Source organism: Filobasidium floriforme (genome assembly GCF_021052385.1).
Source record: "Filobasidium floriforme strain CBS 6241 chromosome Unknown HD553scaffold_1, whole genome shotgun sequence".
Lineage (NCBI taxonomy): Eukaryota > Fungi > Basidiomycota > Tremellomycetes > Filobasidiales > Filobasidiaceae > Filobasidium > Filobasidium floriforme.
The window spans coordinates 627,495-645,020 of NW_025763622.1; the positions used below are offsets into that span (position 1 = coordinate 627,495).

The following is a 17,526-nucleotide window of genomic DNA, read 5'->3' on the forward strand; positions in this document are numbered from 1 at the left end:
TTGCATGTATGCATTTCTTGACCGCATTGTGTATTTCTCGGATGGTCGGACATCCTATATATCTTGTAATTCTTAGCGACGTCGCTAGCATATGATATAGCTTTTTAGATTTCACTGCGAGCTGATCTTGCATTTCAGTACACATAGGGGATACTGTTATCAACGTGGTATAAGGTTAGCCGATGTCTGTGGCCCAGACGCGAGATTGACAAGCGGCTCACTGTCTGTGGACATCGGTGGCTCGAGACGCTAAGCGTCTGTTGGCGTGAATGTAATAAACTCGCATACCGATGAATAGTGCAATTTCTGCTCCTATGATGGCGCTGCAAGCTATGACTGCTGGGAGGTAAGTTGGCGCGTCTTTTGCTCTTGGGATCTGGGAGCCGACTGTTCGTGTGAAGACGTCAGGTTCATATCGAGCTATCGGTGATGGTGTGTGGCCCTACTGATGCTGCCAGCTGAATGATGGAACGGATGATCAGTCCCAATGATTTCTAGGTATGGCGCCCAGCTTAGAGCTTACCGCAAAGGGCTATAAACGTCAACGAGCTGGTAACTGTCTTCCTCGTTGGATTTGTGACATTCGATGGGATCAGAGTCCATACCAAGAAGCTGCTAGGAACCGTTGTCACTGATATCATCAAGCCCACCCATTTGGGCCACTGATTGGAAGGCGTGGCTGGCAACAGTCCGACGACAAGCAAACCAGCAAAACCAGGCACTAGCCTATGTTGGAGATGTGAGACATCGGTTACACGACGAGAAGGAAATTTGTCAAGATGCGCTTTGCTTACCCTGCGATGGCCATGACGAGACGGAAGTTCTTCTTCTTGTGACAAATCAGCCCGACGATGACAAACCAGAAGATGGACAGGACGTGCCGAGGAATAGTACCTTTGTCCAGCACCTGAAGCATGATAGAACGATGTTTAGCTAGGGCCGCTATGCGTATGAAACGGTTGCATCTGGAATCGCCAGATTCACCTCCAATGAAGAGAACCCGAACGATTTGTATATCAGACCTAAAAAGGCGGTATAGCGTGAATCTTAAGTGCTCATACTGGGTCGGAGCGAAGACATACGGCCGAAAGTTGTGATGACGGTAGACGGCATGGCGCTCAACATTGTCGCCAGCCAAAAGAAGTGAGTTTGAGGATCTCTCAAAGCCCTCGTCGCCTCTTCTTTGTCCCAGTTTCGGTGGCGATCTTGACCTACTAGCTTTTCAGCCTCGAGTCTGTCCTTGATCATCGCCTTCTCGTCTGGAGTGAGCCAGTGCAGCTCATTCGAAGTCCCTAGGGTGAAGTAGACGACTAGTGAAAGGAGGATTGTAAATCCCCCAAGGAAAAACGCAATACTGTATATAGCGCAGTCGTCACATCAGTTTGAAGCTTTTTGACGGTAGTGCTGTTCATTTGGCTCACCCCTTCCACGCAGCGAGGCCGTTGGGATGAGCGTCCGCGGCCTTTCCGATTCCGTACCTGCTCGCCATAGAAGATCGTTGAATACAGTACTGATGACGACAGCATCATGAACCTAGCACAGTCGTTACTCACATGACCCAATCGACAAAGATGTTGAAGCTTGCATTGGCGGATCCCCAAACCAAACTCCGAGTGACATGCTGGACACAAGACTCGTCTAAGTGGTCAGGAGGCTGTTCGATCGGGCCAATCTACGTACCATCTGCCTTGTATACAGGCTTCCGATGACAAGTACTGCCGTGGTAGGTGAGTATCTGCTTGGCGAAGTGTAGCGGGTCGAAAACCGAAACTCACGGATACCGGGTCTGATTCCCGGGTGATGCGTTTAGGTCAGCGTGGTCATTCAATCCATGACAATATGCGAGGGCTTTAAGCCTACTGGATAGCGCATTCAATACCGTCTTGAACCGCCCTGATGACCTATGGACGACGAAAGGTCGGCGACAACTTTCGCCGGACAAGAGAAGGGCTCTCTTGCTTACCATCAAACCGGCCCAATTTCGAGCGAACGCAACACACATCACGATGATACCCGTTCCCAAAACCGCCAGTGTCAGAACGATTCGCGGCGATCCTCTCTGTAACAGATATTGAGCGGGCTATCTTATGCTGATGAGTACGTACAGCGAAGATTTGTTGATTGAGGATAGGCAGGCTCACCCATTGACAGACGAGGAACGCGATAAACTGAAGGCTTAGTTGTGTCCATCTAAGCTATGATTGCGGTCGGTAGCCGGGATTTGAAACGCACAAAAATGGTATTCAAGTATGCAAATTGTTGTCCAACCAGGTGAGTGTCTTTTCGCAATCCCATACTGATGAGGAGGATGCCGATGAACAACGTTTCATATGGAAAGGTCGATGGCGATGGCGACTCACGTTGCCTGCGTCGCAAGACCCAGCTTGTCTGCTTGTTGAACCCCCTGACATAGCCAAATCACAGGTAGGATGACCATATCGACCTTGCGATACAGGCGACGCAAGTCACCCTCGTTCAAAGCCCGAGTACCAGCTTCGCAATTGTCTTCGGGAGCCTGTTTTTTGTCGTCGTCGTCGTATGCAGGTTGTAGCGAACAGTCTTGAGGGAGAGAGGCCATGTTGGAAAGCTGCGTCGCGCTGTACTTTTCGTTCGTGTCATTGTCTGAGGTATAGTTTGCTATCTGATTGCGAGGCCTTTATCTGATAGAGCCGGGTGTGGAGTTTTTTTCTTCGGCAAGGTTTACGTCTTCCTCGAACTGCGCGATTTGTTGCTATTTTCGCGCCTGAAACTGCGAAACGCGAACTGTTTCCACTTAGCGCACATCTTGGCGTATTTGGACGCAGTCATTTTCTACAGTAGGTTCGCAATGTGCTCTCTCTCTCTCTACCTCGGGTTGGTCGCAGCCTTCCTGCCGTGACGCAGGGTTCATTTCGTGAGGGTCACTTTACTGTGGGAAAATGTGTTGTTCGGGTCCCCTAGGCATTAGGTTTGCGTTGGCTGAACGTTTCGCGTTCGGCGAACACCTTCCACCGCTACTGCCGTTGCCGCACAACTATCGTTGTCCACCCAAGGAAAATTTCAGAGCGTCGCGTCGCCCTCCGCTTGTACCGATCAGAAAGAGTACTCTCTTTGATAAAATCGTCGCCGGGGAAAGGGGGGGGGGGGGGGCGGCAACGCGCTGGTCTTTCAGGTATATTGAAGCCACATTCAAGGGAGAGAAGTCAAGGAGGAGTCGCGATTGGGCTGCAGCCTTGCAGAGGAGGCGAGCCGCGCGAATGCATCTGATCGAGTCGCGCCTCGAGGTTGACAGCGGCACCATGTGCAAACGGGTCCAAGTCCCTTATTGTTTTCGAATGAGCAGGACGTAGTGCTTGCAAGTTCCGGTAACGAGGCTAGGTACGTATGCATATAGAATGAGGACAGAAATGGGTAAGACATGCTTAACTGTTTACCGCAGCCAGCCTCACTTTTACGCGCGTCTCGAGTGCCGCTTGTAGAGGCAAAGGCTTGCGGGCAAAAATGATATCGCGTCTAGAACATGATGAGCCGCAAAAGAGGCAAAAAGGAAACGTCCTCAAACCATTATATCGTCAAATATGCTCCCAAAAGGGTCAAAAAGGTAATGTCACTTGCCTGGATCGAACAAGCGACCGCACGAAAGCGAATAAAAGAACTTCAGTCGTGCGCTCTCCCAACTGAGCTAAAGTGACGGATGTGTTGAGGGATTATTGCAAACACATAAACAGTAAACCAAATACACCCAGCGACATATATACCGATATAGGGCTCGGCTGGCTTGACGGCATGAAACCCTCTGGGCCGAAGACAACCACCATATACGTGATCACTCAGGCACAAGAGGAAAGCCACCCCTCGGCGAGACATCTTAGGCGATTCGCAACTTGCGTTGCGACACTGCATGTGGCTGGAAGAAGGCTTGCGCCTGTTCCCGCCCTCGAGTGCCAAAGCTCAAGGGTCACACCTCATCGATGCTCTATAAGTAATCCACATCCAGACGACGCGCCTAGCATTACCGACCATCACTCGGCTGCCTACATGAGCTCAAGGGTCCATGCCGTGGCACTACAGTGGGGTTGAAGCCAGGAAGCTACCCCAGAACATCGAGAGGTCGTCCGTTGTCAAGTCAAATCAAATATCTTGATCCCCACTAATGTTACAAGGAGAGCTCGTCGTGGTCGCATCGTCAAGACATTAACTAGAAAGAAGCCCGAAACGAATATACCATCGAAAACCGATCGAATTGTCGAGGAGAGGGAAAGCAAGGGAAACAACATCATAATCATCACTCTAGAGCGCCACCGTCTCGTATTTGTCGTCCTTCATCGTAGACGACGTCTTCAACAGCGTCGCATCGTCATCCTTCTTGGCGTCCAGCTCGACCGACCCTCTTGCCTCGTCATCCTTCTTGAGCTCGGCGCCTGCACCGCTCGACACCCGTCGAAGCGCGTTCTCGTCCTTGTCCATCTCTTCCTCTGGAGTCTGCTTGAGCTTTTCCAACTCGGCCGACTCTTCCGCCTCCCTCTTGACATCATCCACGGCGACATCCTTCTGCTTTGACCCGAAGAACGAGAATCCTCGTTTAGCCAACGCGGGCATGGCAGAGACCGGGGTGGCCGACTCTGGCTGGGGCTGCGGACTCGTCGCGCTGGCGGGTGTGGGTGCTCCGCCCGTGATCCCTCGACTCCAACTGGCGACAAAGTTGGATAGAGGCGTCGTGGACGAGGCAGACGTCTTCATCCCCGAGTTCTCGGATTGTCCGCCGATCCGGAGAGGTTCGAGCTGGACGTTCCTGACGCTCGAATCCGCGCTGGGGATATCCCCCGCTTCCGACCTGATCGACGTGGCGAGCGAGTTGGCCCTGGACATCCGGTGGATGCTCGGTACCGTCGTCGTTGTCGAAGGGGCAGGCTGGGCTCCCCACATGTTGAAACCCCACCCAGACTTCTTTGCTGATGCTGCTGACTTGGCCGCTTCCTGTTGCGCTAGGTCCTCGTCCGTCTCCCTATCCGTCGGCAAAGGGGGCAACTTGATTCCCTGCACGCTCGACCCTTCCGCATCCGCTCCTGTACTACCCCCGTTCTGAAGTGCGATAAACTCTCGAAGCGCCTTGAGGCAATCTTCACTAGCCGTCCTCGCCTCGTGCGCTTCGGCCAATTGGCTTTTGAGCGAAGTCACTTGTGCCATCAACGTCATCGTCATATTGTCGTCGTCGTTGAGATTGACGAATTGACCCTGCGGCGAGGTACCACGCCCGTTCCCGCCCGAGACGCTCGACAGGTCCGAGACCGAGGTCAACGAGCTGAGCCTTTCTGCGATACCCGGTCGAGGTCGGGAAGAGGTCGAGGCTGCTGAGAGTGGAATATCGCCGTACGGATCGGAAAGGCGATAAGAGGGTTGACCGGATGGACTCAGGGTGAGGTTGTGAGACTGTGATCGCTGACGAGGGTCTTTGGGAGTCAATTCTGGGTTCTCGGCAAAGTCGTGCGTAGCGTTGGTAGGCGTGCTGATCGCGGCCTGGGTCATCTTGGGGGAAGAAGAGGGGGATACCGAACTGGCAATCGTCCCGAGCTTGAGCTCTCGCAGGCCTGTACGAGGGTTAGACGGGGCAACCGTCGCCTCGCCGCTCTCTGCGGGCGGACCAGTGCTGACCCTCCTCGCTCCCTGGTTGAAGAGCAAGCTCGCCCGCTTGACCCTTTTCCCGGTGGGCTCTTCCTGTGAGCCTAGTTCGGGGGAAAGAAGTCCATCCGCGCTCGATCCTCCCAGACCGAGCCCGAGCCCCTGACCGTACCCTGCCGAGCTAATCCTTTTATCCTCTCCTCCCATTCTCATCGTCCCGATCGCTTTCCTCGCATCTTCGACCTTGCCACGTAACATCTCGACGTTCTCCTCGGCCGCTTCTCTCTTCCTCTTTTCCTCCTTCAATTCGGTCTCGACGGCCTCTTTGGCAGCGGAGAGGAACGTCCTTTGGGTCTCGACGTCGGTGAGCTTGGAACTCGTCTCGGCGAGTTCATCTTCGAGCTCGGCATTGCGGGATTGAAGGCGAGACGTCTCGGCTTGGGCGGCGACGAGGGAGTTGCGGAGTTGGGCGAGATTCTCGGGGGAAATCGAGGCGGGGTCAACGGATTGAGATTTGTTGTCGATAGGTGCTTCCATGCTGCCAGGTTCCTCCTTGGATACGGGTTGCGAGTCGGCCAGCTTTACTTCGTCGTCGACCTTTTTATCCTCCTCCATATGCTTGTCCTGCTCGTTCATTTCAGCGACGAGGGACGATTGTTGAACCTCTGGACTGGTCGGAATGGCCTCATCAGCCGTGACGGCCGACATGATGGTCGATCAGTGAAAAGATAACCTCCGAACGAGCGGAATGTCTGATTATCTCGAGCGGTAATGGCTCTATCTCGCCGCGAACAAGTATGTTCGACGCGCAATGTCGTAAAGACTAAGTCTGGGTGTTGGTAGGAGTAGATGTGACGGTGTCTGTGAGGTCATACGAGGTTGACATGAGGATGAAGAAAGAAGAATCAGATTACTCGTTCTCATCAAGTGTCGATAGCGAGCGATCCCATCTGATTCCATTTTTTTGTTTCCGAAACGCGTCGAGACGCACGCGAAGTCGCAGCAGTTTCAGATCATTATTGCTCGGCGATGGGGGCTATGATCGTCATCATCATCATCATCATTATATAGTCGTCGGGGTCATGGTCATGTCCTACTCGAGGTCCATCGTACTCCCTTCTCCGACTCTGGACCTGGACCGACTCGGCTCCTCCGCGCTCAGGCTCCCGTCTTCATCACCATCCTCCTCCTCCATACTGACGCTCATGTTCATGCTCACGCTCATGGCCGTATTATTGTCCTCGTCGGCCTCGTCATAATCTGCTGAATTGTCCCCCGCCCTCTCCTCACTCCTGTCTTCATCCTCCTCCTCTTCTCCGTCCTCGCCCTCGTCCGTGCTCGTAGACCCATCCCCGTGCTCGCGACCCTCGCCGTCGAATGGTCCCGACCCATAGGCTTCGTCGAAGAGTGCGTCGATCCTCGCATTCGCGATCTCCCGCTGGGCCGCCATTTTGCCATAATTAGGGAAAGGAGGAAGGTCCAACAACCTGTTCTGCCCCATCGCCTGATGCCCCGGGTAGTCCATCCCGGTGAGCATCCCACCTCTAGCCTCCTCCCCAAACGCGAACGGGTCGAGGTCCAGATCAGTCAATCCGACGGGCAAGCCGTCGAACCGACAGGCGCCCTCCTCGACCTGTTCCTTCAAGGCCTTTTCCAGCAAGAAGGTCGCGATCGGGTCCGTCGTCTCGATCGCCAGGGCCTGATGGTACCGCTCGATCGCCGTCGTCACGTCGCCTTCTTCGTGCGCCAACATGCCCAGACTCGTCAGGGCGGAGATGTTGAGCGCGTTCAGTTTGATGGCGTCAGAGTATGCTCGTGCCGCATTCGACGGTTGACTGGGGTGAGTAAAGGTCAATAAACAGCTTAGGAGATTGGAGCCGAGAATGATTCAATTAGAGCTCACTCTAATCGACGATAAGCATGGCCGAGGTTGTTGTACGTCACGGCCCAGTCGGAAGCGACGCCTTGCATCTTCTTGCTTCCCTGGATTGCGGCTTCGTAATGCTTGACGGCGGCTTCGTAACTGCGGAGAAGCGTGGTTGGCGAAAGTTGTTACCCTGATAACTGCTCTCTCGAGCCCAGGAAGACTCACTCTCCACGGTTGTAGGCACAGACTCCCAATTCGTTCAACAGCAATGGATCCGAAGGGTTCATCTTCTGGGCCAACTCGAAACTCTCTTTCGCGAGTTCGAGATTGTTCAGATGGAGATGTTCCATTCCGATGCAAACGTGAGGGAAATATGACCTAGTGTACGACCGGGACCGAGCAAGAACTGATGAGCGATCGTGTGCTGGTACTGTCAAGATCGCAAAGTCTCACCCAGGGAACAGTCGAGCAGTGGTAGAGTAAGCGGTGATGGCGTGCTCGTGTTCGTTTTCGTATGCGAAACAATGCGCAAACGCGATCCAGGCGGGAGCGAACCGTGTATCCTCGTCGTGCGTCGCGCTGCAAAGAGGCACCGTTCGATCAACTTTCAGTTGACAACAGCTAGTGACAAAGTACCTTTGTTGCACTCACGCAAAGTATCGTCTCGCCTCGGCATATCGCTCACCAAGAAAGTACCACAAGCCGACGGCGTACCACGAGATGGGCGATGTAGGCTCCTGTTCGACCAATTTGTGCGCTAGCATGAACAAGGACGAAGACAATCGCGGAATCTGTGCGAGACAGGCGAGATGCAGGGGTAGACCTTGCGCGTGTCCGGGTTCGTTGACAATGATGCGGCTTGTGATCAGGTAACACTCTTCGTACTTGTACTTGGCAAAGAGGTCCTCGGCGGCGGCGACCCAGATGTCCGAATTGGTGCTCAAGTTGTACTCGTCGGCCAACTTGCGCCGTGCTATCCGAATTTGCTTGCCATACATGGTCTGACGGCGTGGCGACATTAGACCAAAGCTGGCTAGATCTGCAGACATGAACATCGCTTACCTTGTTCAGGCGCGATGTATAGACCAGCTTGACAAATGCCGCGTCCTCCTCTTCCAACTGTTCCCGATACGACAGGCTCTGTATAAAGTCCCATTCTGCCCAATTCGAATTGTTATAAGCGCAACACCGACGCTGATCACTTTTATGACCGCCGACTGACCTTCTTCGGGCGACATCATCTCGTTGACCAACTCGTTGAACACGTCGTAATTCCTGACATCAAGCGAGAGCGCTTCCATATAACATTCCTTGGCCATCTGTAGCGAGTTGAGCCGGAGGTACAGTACGCCCCGAAGTCTACACAAAGAGGCTTCCATCTTGAGATCGCCCGTCTCGCTTCGGATCTTGTTTCCGTTGAGTCCTGCAGATGAGTGGCAGGACAATCAGCGATTTGACATATAGAGGAGAAAGACTCAGGCCACGTGAGACTTGCCAGTGGCAGAAAAGGGGTTCGATTCGCCAATCAACTCGAGCGCGTCGGTGAATCGTTCTTGATGTACCTGAAATGGATGATCCGGACCGTCAACTCCAGCTTCAAGCACTCTACTATTCCCGCTTCAACTCACCATACATAGCGCCGCAAGGTATTTACATGGCATGCTCCATTCTGTCAACGCCTCGCCTGCACCTCTCTGTCCGAACCCTGTCCTCCTGACCTGCCCAGCCCGACCGACGCTATTAAGCGCACCCCATAGGCCTCCTTTGGTATTCCTCATCAAGTCCCCTATCCACGTCTGATCCTCGTCTTGTGCTTCATCCTCCTCCTCCTCGTCCACATCCTCGTCATCTTCAGGGATCCCGGCTCCACGGGGGAAAGGACCTATCATACTGAAATCTCTCAGACCAGCTCGACCTTTCCCCTTGCCCTTGCTTTTGAGGTCGGTAGCAGCATCCTCTCCATCCCTGTCATTCTTGCCGAGCCGAGGCATACGGGAAGGCGGTAATGGGCCGGTAAGGATCTTTTCAGCCCGGAGGTAATGTCCCATGAGGAAATGCGCTTGAGCCAGCCAAAAGGCGTCGTTTGGTTCGCCTGTCCTCAAGAAACGGGCACGGAATTAGAAACAACCGAAAGTAGAAGCAGATGCATTCCCTTATCGAGTTCTGGAAATCAATCAAGCTCACCTGTCCATGTAAAGATCTTGTCACCCCAAAAGGCGGCCGTCTCGTACAGATGCTGATGGATCGCATCGTGTCTCCATGTCCTCATCCTAGCGATCATCTCCCAACTCGGATCCACCGGTTCCATACCACCGTCCTCGTCGTAAAGGTCGTCATCATCTAGATTCATCATCTCCTCGGCATCGCCAAAGAGCTCGTCGGCGTTGACATTGAGCCGGGAGAATGAGTCCGGGTCTGTATTTTGGGTCTGCGGGGTCGAAGGGTGCGGACGTCGGATAGGCGTGGATTCTGGTATAAAGCTCGGTCCAGCGTTCCTGTTCTGTTTTGGAGAGGAAGAAGTGCCTCCCGCGGTGTCTCCTAAGTTCATCTCGCTGCCTGCCGAATCCATCCGCCCACCCATCCCTGGTCTTCCCAAGTTTCTCCCCGTCGCCAACCTCAACAGGTCATTACCCCGCTCGCTATTCCTCTCGCCGCTTCCCTTTCGATCCCTCAGACGACCGGTCAACATGTTCATATTCCCCGATCCGGATTTCATATTGTGCGTCGGCAAGGGAGATTCTCCGGTTCCCGTACTGGACATTCCGCTAGAGGCATCGCTGTATCGAGGTCGTTTCAGGTTTCGAGGAAACGCGGCTAAGTGACCCGGACGGCCTCCCACACCCATACCCATACCCATAGGAGATGATGGAGAGCCGTTCCTCGGCGATGCCCCGGTGCCCGTCGCTGCCGACGACGAGGGGAAAGGAATGTACGGGCCGAGGAGTTTGGGAGAGACGGACAAGAGTCCCGAATTCCCTTGTCCCGCAGCGAGGTTCAGCAGTACAGCTTGCTCCCTGTTCATTCCCCCGTAACTTCTTCGTGGAGAAGCGTTCGATCCTCCACCTATTCCTGGTCGCACTCCTGCTCCGATACCTCTCGCAGGCGTGCGCTCATCTAGAGACATGTCCTCCGCTACACCCGTATCCCCCGCCTGTTCCTGGTTCGCCATGGCCTCGTTGGCGATGACCTGTAATCTGGCGAGAGACAAGTCCGCAACGAGATCATGAGGACTCGAGTTGCCCGGCCCAAAGGAGAAGCGTGATGCTGTGGAAGGGCGGTGTGACCTCAGGCGATAAGGTCGAGAGTCGGTGTTGGATCCGTTTGATGAGCCGGTCGGCGGTACGAAACGGTTGTAGTCCGGGTGGATTGCAGGCGGAGGGGTCTGCATGATCGCTGATCTTCCCGTTTCCGGGCAATTTAAACTCTCGAGCGGACGATGACGAACGGTACCGAGGACGATGATGACGGTATGATCGAGATCTCGCTGCAAAGAGATTGATGATGCTTGCTCTTGACGGTGTTGAGGATGTTTGTTGTGTTTGTTATGAATCGCTAGAAATATAGCTGCATGCCGTCATGGATGCCATAATAAACGCTAGTTTCCATGTAGACCATGCGCAGAAATCTAGCGAAATATATTTGATTACGTAACCAAAAGCGAAACTCGCACCGACGTTAGGAATATCGAAACAACCTCCAGACCCTCAGGTTGACGAGACGAACCGTCTACCTTTTTCAGTCTCACATTCCTGCTGCAAGTCGTTGTATTTCGATACCATTCAGCCCAAGCTAGTCATCCATTTCTACGTAGTTCAAGCAAACACATCTGCTTGCTTTGGTCCTTGGGATGGACGAGGAAATCGAGAGCATCTTCGAGGATGGACTCTTGAGCCTGTTCGATCACCATCCCGTCGCATTCTCCACTCCTTCGCCTTCTCATCCTTACATCTATCGCCCCTCCTCCGTACCAACGCCACCAATCGGATCATCCGGGACTCACGATGGTCTAGCATTGGACTTGGAGATCCCCGTCTACCTTCCCGTAGCCCCCTCGGCGCTGCACTCGACCTTGCAGTTGACCCACATCTGGCTCAGCTCCATCTTCATGGCCGACCTCATCTTCTCCTCGCATATCGACGTGAGATCTCTTCGGATCTGTGAGCTGGGCGCTGGAGCTGGGCTTCCGAGTGTGTCTGCTCTGCTGAACGTCGGTGCAGAGGCTGGCTCGGTCGTCTCGACGGATTATGCCGTACCGGAGCAGGACCTCCAAGCCGAAGACGGGAGAGCTCAACCGGAAGACGTCCTGGGTGTCCTTCGAGGAAATTTGAAGAAAGCTTCGGAGATGCCGAATCTGAAGAATGACTACGGCAAGGGCAACGGCGTGAACGGTAGATGGGCGGTCGTAGGTCACACATGGGGAGAACCCGTAACGCAGATCCTCAATTCTGCACTCTCAACCGCAACCTCTGGGTCGGCGTCATCGTCAATTCCATCGTCCAAATCCGCATCAATCGCATCTGAACAATTCGACCTCCTCCTCCTAGCCGATCTCCTCTGGTCGTCCTCCTCACACATAGACCTCCTCACTTCCGTCCACTCGCTCCTCAAACCCGAAACCGGGATCGCTCACGTGATCGCCGGCCTGCATCAAGGTCGTGGGGCCACCGAGCGTTTCAAGGCTTGCTGGAAAGCACAGGGAGGTTGGGTGGAAGAAGTCCTCGAAGTCAGGTGGGGAAGAGAAGGCTGGGAAACGTTCGAGAGGAGGAAAGACGGGCAGGTGATCGGGGATGAAGAGAGGGGTGTGATCGTCTGGTTCATGATCGGACGATGAAGGGTTGAGCAGTCGATCGTTGCTTCCTGCTCCAGTCTCGACGTTCGCGGCATGCCTGCAATAGACCGAGGCGGTCTCAACGATCAGATTGATCGACTCCCGCAAAACCTCTCCATGTAGGACACGTTGCTCTCGAGGGGTATTTTCTGTACTCTGAGACCCGGCCGTCGCCCTGATAGGCAGCGCCAATCTTCTCCTGCGGGGCCTCGCAATCTGCATTGGCTTGGTACTCAAAATACCTCTCGAACACCTGGCTGGACTATCATCTTGATAGAAGATCGATCTACTGGGAGATTTTCGATGTCCTACTTCCACTTGGAAGGGTACATGCAGCATAGGTCCGGTCCGCCGATACACCCTGCGTGTATCGCAAAAGAACACATTAGATGTTGACCATGGGACGCTTGGCGATTCGCCGGAGACGGAACGGACTGTAGTGTTATGTCATCCTCGCATATGGAAAGCATCAGGAGAATTTCGTATGCAAAAGACACCGGTCGCATGTTTGCGCTGTATCGCGTTTCAAACCACCTTGTACGCTATATAGTAGCTCGCTCTGCTAACATGACTACTATCGGCCTCCGACCTCACTCCTCGACAGAAGTTGCCAGTCAATCGCGCATGATGCTCATATTCGGGTCAGCACATCTACGCCGTTCTCGGTAACGAGCAACTGATGCTCAAACTGCGCAGACCGAGCGTTCGACTCGGTGGCATACGTCCATCCGTCGATCCAGCCGTACCCTCGGCTTTGGTCGCCTTGGACCAAACACGGTTCTATGGTGAAACAGTGCCCGGGTTGCATCAGGCCTGGGAGGTCATTCTCTATGCACCGTTCGATCATATGAGCTTCAATTCACCATGCAGTGGGAAGGCTACCGCAGCTGGCTTACTGTGATGTACGATCCAGGGGGCAGTATGAAAGCGTTCGCCGATCCCATGCCTGAGCGACAGGAAGTTGAGCGACTATACCAGCCCTTGAAAGGCGCGCGCGCAGCTTACCCCGTGAATTGCCGGTTGACCGAAAATCCATGCTTTGTCGCAAAAGCTCTGCAGTTGAGCCAGAGTTAGTCTCGGGGGCCGAATGTCAAAGAGCGAGACAGGCCAAGCGATACCTACTCTATCGCCGTGCCAATCTCGCTAAAGGGCAATCCTGGTCCGCATTTCCGGATGCCGACCTCCAGAGCCTCTCTTGTACACTCGATGAGCTCTTTGCCCAGCGTATCTATTGCCGGCAGGGCGAAAGTCCTCGACGTGTCCCCATGCATCCAGACGGGAATCGTGTCATCGTCATCTTCCTCTTCGGGAAGCGCAGAGTAAATGGTCACGTCGACGTTGACCAGGTCGCTTTCTTCCAGAGACCGTCTATGGCGAGAAGATCGGATCTATGGGGTCAGACCCCCACGGCCGGTGTATGGTTCGGAAGGAAGGGCGTACATACTCGTCCGGTATTCCATCTGGCTCGATATGCCAAGTCAGCGCCAGCTGACGCAACGAACATCAGAGGTATGCTCACGACATATGACGTTGTTCACGCTTGTTGTTACACTCTTCGGAAAGCCTTGATACCCAAGAGGTGATGGGTATGCGTCTCTCGCCAGGATCATACCATGTATCGTTCGATCCAGGTCAGTCGTCTTTGCGCCTGGCTGACTTGTCGTGTCGAATGTCAGCTCAAGAGTATTACGCTACATGCCTCACCTGAGGGCTCACCTGAATGAGCGTCTCCACGTCTCGGAGCACTTCGCTCGCTATCCGAGCGACATGCCGTATCGTCCGTTCCTCCACTCCTCCAAGAGGTATCATTCCGATACCCAGCGAACTCTCCCCGATCCCGCTATCCCCCTTCCAGCCTTCCAGATCTTCGAACTCGTCGTCAATTACGAGCTTCTCATCATCCGAGTTCCGGCTCCAAAAGTTGACGGGCACGTAAGACGGTCGGATGATGGACAGGGGTACAGGAAGGGGTCGTGTGAAGCTCGCAGGTTTTCGACCCGCTCTGCTTCGTAGCGGCCGCAAGACGTCATATTTCCCGTAGGCTGTATCTCGAAGAGGTCGCAGTAGGCTCGTAGATGCCTTCATCTTGATCCGTGTCAATATCAGCCCAAACACGAAAGTCGAGGTCGATGCCATGGGTTGTGTAACTTTGATAATCTCGAAAGTCGACCCCGGGAGCCGACCTCTCGACGATTTGCTTCCGACAGAGGAACGAGATGACGACAGCGAGCGCCCAGCAGCGGGTTTCATGTAGATTCGCTCAAGAGGGTTGAGAATTTACAACTTTGATAGAACTTTACAAAGGTGGAGTTAAGATGAGGAGGATGTGGCGATCGCTCGCCATGTCGGTCATGAAAAGGGGCGTGGTTCTGTCGAATTGGCTACATGAGGGGGCTCGATGTCTTTCAAGGGACCAGGTCAAGATCGGCCCGTCAGGCGGTCCCAGAAGGATGGTTGCGCTGATTGAGCATTTTGCAGCGTATTGGATTGGGTGTTACTGGTGAACAAGAACGGGTCAGACCAGTATCGATGTGATAAGGTAAGAGGCAGGCTGGGCTCACTCTTCAAACGCTCTAGAGATGATGTCGGCCGGCAAGTCGGTAGGTACGCCATCAGCATAGCCTAAGCCCGTAAGAAGAGGAAAGCATCAGTTGCAATCGATGATCAGACAGGCGCATCTCCTTTGAATACTCACGGTACGGATCCAACGGCGCATATCCGGGTGGAGGCACATCGCTCGAACCTGGACCCATTGCTCCGGAGACCAGCGCATGTAGCCTCGCTTGCAGACCGTCCTGGCCGACAGAAGCCAACTGCGCCGATCGCCTGGCATCCCGTCTCTGCCTCCTCCTCTCCCTCCTCGCCACCTCGTCCTCTTGTCTGGCCGTCTCATCGCTAGACCCGCTCTCCCCACTCGCTTCCTCGCTGGCTCGACCGCCGAAAAAGTCGTTGGAATTCGAATGGCCGTGGAAAGAGTGGAGCGAAATGTCGAGATGATTGGGTGTAGGCGGGTTGTGCGGCAAGGGCGAACCACCAGGTGACGATGGACGACGCAATCCACCGGGCACAAGTCCTCTCGAACTGGACGCCGTACTGCTTGTCTCGTCCTCGGTATCGGATGCCACCGACGTCGAGGCCTCGACATCAACCTCGTCCGCCCGACCTTCCTCGAGTACGCTCGCATCGGGGAAAGTCCTATTTAATCTCGGCTGATCCGTCGGCGAGTGATACCTGCCCGCTACCGCCTCGTTGCCCCGTCGTCTCCCTGTCCTCGGGTTGATGCTGGCACTTTCCCCTCCTAGGTGATTACGGGCGGGTAGGGACCCTTCCCTCAGAGGCGAAGGGACTACCGGCTGAGACATACCCCTCCGGTGTCCCTGCTGCCACGCGGCAGCTCCACTAGGAATAGGTCGACCGATCGAGTTTGACATGGATGACGACGAAGCAGCCGCCCCCGCCTGCTCGTTCCCCGCCCCCGACTGATTCTCATCGATCAACCTCCTAGCCGCGCTCAAGACCTCTGGCGTGATGCTTCTCGCCCCCGGAGTTCCGTATCCGGCATCCAAGAGGATACTCCCCCTCTCGCTGCCGTAAGCGGGCGGAGGCGCCAGGGTGCCCATCATCGGTGCCAACCCCCACTTCTTGACGTTGGCCTCGATAAAGACGAACCCGGCCTGGCCGAGGTTAACGTGGACCGTTGCGGGACCGTTCGCACCGATGGCGGGGAAGAGGTTGAGAGCGGCGAGTCCAGTGTAACAGTCTTCCAGCTTTTTCCCGTTTCGCGTGAAGAACATTGTGCCCGTCCTGGGTCTGTACCCGACCCCAAGCACGTCCCCCTCGGCCAATGGGGGTCCATACGAGGTCGATGTGAACGGGTAGTTATGGCACCTAAAGCCGTCTGAAGAATGATATCCCATCGACACCTTGGCATGCCCGGGCATCCTGAAACTCGGGAAAGGTCTTGTGGCCAGCCCGACGACCACCTCGGTCGAGCTCGGTTTCTCGTACATCTTGGCTTCCCAGTAATATACCTCGTTGAGCTTGGGAACGGGCAGGTTGGCGAGGACCGTGTTTCCACCACCTTCGCGGGTGGCCATGCCAGGTCCGTCAGAGAGAAAGGTGATCTCGGTGCGTGATTCGACGTAGAGGGACGGGTTGGATTCGTAGTCGGGTTCGAAACACCAGGCAGAGACGCCCTTTTCCTGGATGGAGAGGAATTGTGAGAGGGTAATGTCGGTGGCGATCGACGAAGGTGGGTATTGTTGTTGATATTCTACGATTTGTCCAACATGTCGAGGCACGTAATTAGCCTCGCTGATTCTGCCTGTGACCTATCGGCGCTCGACGACTCACCCTTGGCCCTCCTATACCCCTGTCTCTCATCCTCGGAAGCTTCTTCCAACCACCTCGACTCTACGCCTGCTACCCCTCCTTCACCGATGACTCCGTCGTTCCTCATCACGTCCAGAGGACCGCCGTCGTCAACCAACCTATAACATCGCGAGGACAACCTTATTAGCAACCGGTACCTTCAACCCAGATGATCCATATCGAGCGACATGATCACCGCATGCCTACCAAAACCCCATCGAAGACTCACTTGACGCGGCTCTTTCTCCTGAGCACGATCAACCCGATCAAGAAGGCCAACAACATGAACAACAACGTGCTCAGTACGATCAAGATCGGGAGTAGGATGTAGAGGACCGGGGAGCCCGAGTTGGGTCGATTCCCCCCGTTTCCATTATTGCTATCGTAGCCATTGTAGCCATCGTAATTGCCGTTATCATAGGGGGAACCGAAGATCCCAGTGACGGAGGGGGAGTTGAAGAAGACGTTTGTGGACATGTTGGAAGAGGTGTAGGTCGATAGATCAGAGTAGGGTCGGGTTGTGGTTACTGCTATTCTCGGGTGCGTCGAATGTGGTCCAGATCGGTCGACTAGATCAATCCGAGACGTATCCAGATGTGCGTATCAAGACTGTATGTAAGCCTTGCCGTACACGACGTCCGTTTTACTACGAAGGAGCTCGTTCTGTTCTGTGGCAATCACGTCGATCCTTCGTAATATACCATCCACTCGGCTCAGACCGTGTCGATATCCGTACGTGCCGATCCTCGTTTCGTCCCAGAAATGCCAACCGGATGATCTAGTGAGTGAATGTATCGCTTGTGAAGTTGTTGGAACCCTGCGATATTGTTGGATGGAAGGTCCAGGTAGACAAGGGGCAAGG

At 54.5% G+C, this 17,526-nt stretch overlaps 6 protein-coding genes and 1 non-coding gene across 7 annotated transcripts; 1 reads left to right on the top strand and 6 right to left on the bottom strand.

Moving 5' to 3' along the window:
• Positions 1 to 217: 217 nt before the first annotated feature.
• Positions 218 to 2,681, bottom strand: HD553DRAFT_290649 (major facilitator superfamily transporter; the record flags this gene model as incomplete). Its single annotated transcript, XM_046178348.1, has 14 exons — positions 2,361 to 2,681; positions 2,233 to 2,296; positions 2,142 to 2,168; positions 1,964 to 2,080; positions 1,861 to 1,901; positions 1,776 to 1,786; positions 1,681 to 1,715; positions 1,554 to 1,621; positions 1,422 to 1,478; positions 1,083 to 1,354; positions 985 to 1,022; positions 795 to 907; positions 524 to 726; positions 218 to 420 (listed from the first exon to the last, which is right to left on the bottom strand). The coding sequence occupies exons 1-14, from the start codon at positions 2,576 to 2,578 to the stop codon at positions 218 to 220; spliced, it is 1,467 nt and encodes a 488-aa protein (XP_046040082.1). The 5' UTR covers positions 2,579 to 2,681.
• Positions 2,682 to 3,584: 903 nt separating this feature from the next.
• Positions 3,585 to 3,671, bottom strand: HD553DRAFT_t8. The gene has a single exon. It is a non-coding gene; the product is annotated as a tRNA-Phe (tRNA).
• A 422-nt stretch (positions 3,672 to 4,093) lies between these two features.
• HD553DRAFT_302464 (uncharacterized protein) lies at positions 4,094 to 6,466 on the bottom strand. The gene has a single exon (XM_046178747.1). The coding sequence runs from the start codon at positions 6,304 to 6,306 to the stop codon at positions 4,270 to 4,272; it is 2,037 nt and encodes a 678-aa protein (XP_046040083.1). The 5' UTR covers positions 6,307 to 6,466; the 3' UTR covers positions 4,094 to 4,269.
• Positions 6,467 to 6,691: 225 nt separating this feature from the next.
• On the bottom strand, positions 6,692 to 10,013 carry HD553DRAFT_266425 (cell division control protein 16; the record flags this gene model as incomplete). Its single annotated transcript, XM_046177482.1, has 11 exons — positions 6,692 to 7,433; positions 7,502 to 7,621; positions 7,691 to 7,843; positions 7,919 to 8,044; positions 8,117 to 8,466; positions 8,528 to 8,622; positions 8,688 to 8,871; positions 8,950 to 9,027; positions 9,094 to 9,155; positions 9,348 to 9,557; positions 9,650 to 10,013. 11 exons carry the CDS (start codon positions 10,011 to 10,013, stop codon positions 6,692 to 6,694), a joined length of 2,484 nt encoding a protein of 827 aa, XP_046040084.1.
• A 1,208-nt stretch (positions 10,014 to 11,221) lies between these two features.
• Positions 11,222 to 12,634, top strand: HD553DRAFT_5642 (uncharacterized protein). Its single transcript, XM_046184321.1, has one exon. It carries the CDS (start codon positions 11,313 to 11,315, stop codon positions 12,294 to 12,296), a length of 984 nt encoding a protein of 327 aa, XP_046040085.1. The 5' UTR covers positions 11,222 to 11,312; the 3' UTR covers positions 12,297 to 12,634.
• On the bottom strand, positions 12,517 to 14,378 carry HD553DRAFT_353791 (peptidase M24, structural domain-containing protein; the record flags this gene model as incomplete). The annotated part of the gene is made up of 7 exons (XM_046183784.1): positions 12,517 to 13,121; positions 13,190 to 13,239; positions 13,299 to 13,346; positions 13,416 to 13,661; positions 13,738 to 13,753; positions 13,813 to 13,945; positions 14,010 to 14,378. The coding sequence occupies 7 exons, from the start codon at positions 14,376 to 14,378 to the stop codon at positions 12,925 to 12,927; spliced, it is 1,059 nt and encodes a 352-aa protein (XP_046040086.1). The 3' UTR covers positions 12,517 to 12,924.
• Positions 14,379 to 14,523: 145 nt separating this feature from the next.
• On the bottom strand, positions 14,524 to 17,244 carry HD553DRAFT_5712 (concanavalin A-like lectin/glucanase domain-containing protein). Its single transcript, XM_046184327.1, has 4 exons — positions 16,647 to 17,244; positions 14,989 to 16,566; positions 14,855 to 14,915; positions 14,524 to 14,790 (listed from the first exon to the last, which is right to left on the bottom strand). The coding sequence occupies exons 1-4, from the start codon at positions 16,750 to 16,752 to the stop codon at positions 14,712 to 14,714; spliced, it is 1,824 nt and encodes a 607-aa protein (XP_046040087.1). The 5' UTR covers positions 16,753 to 17,244; the 3' UTR covers positions 14,524 to 14,711.
• Between the last annotated feature and the right edge of the window lie 282 nt (positions 17,245 to 17,526).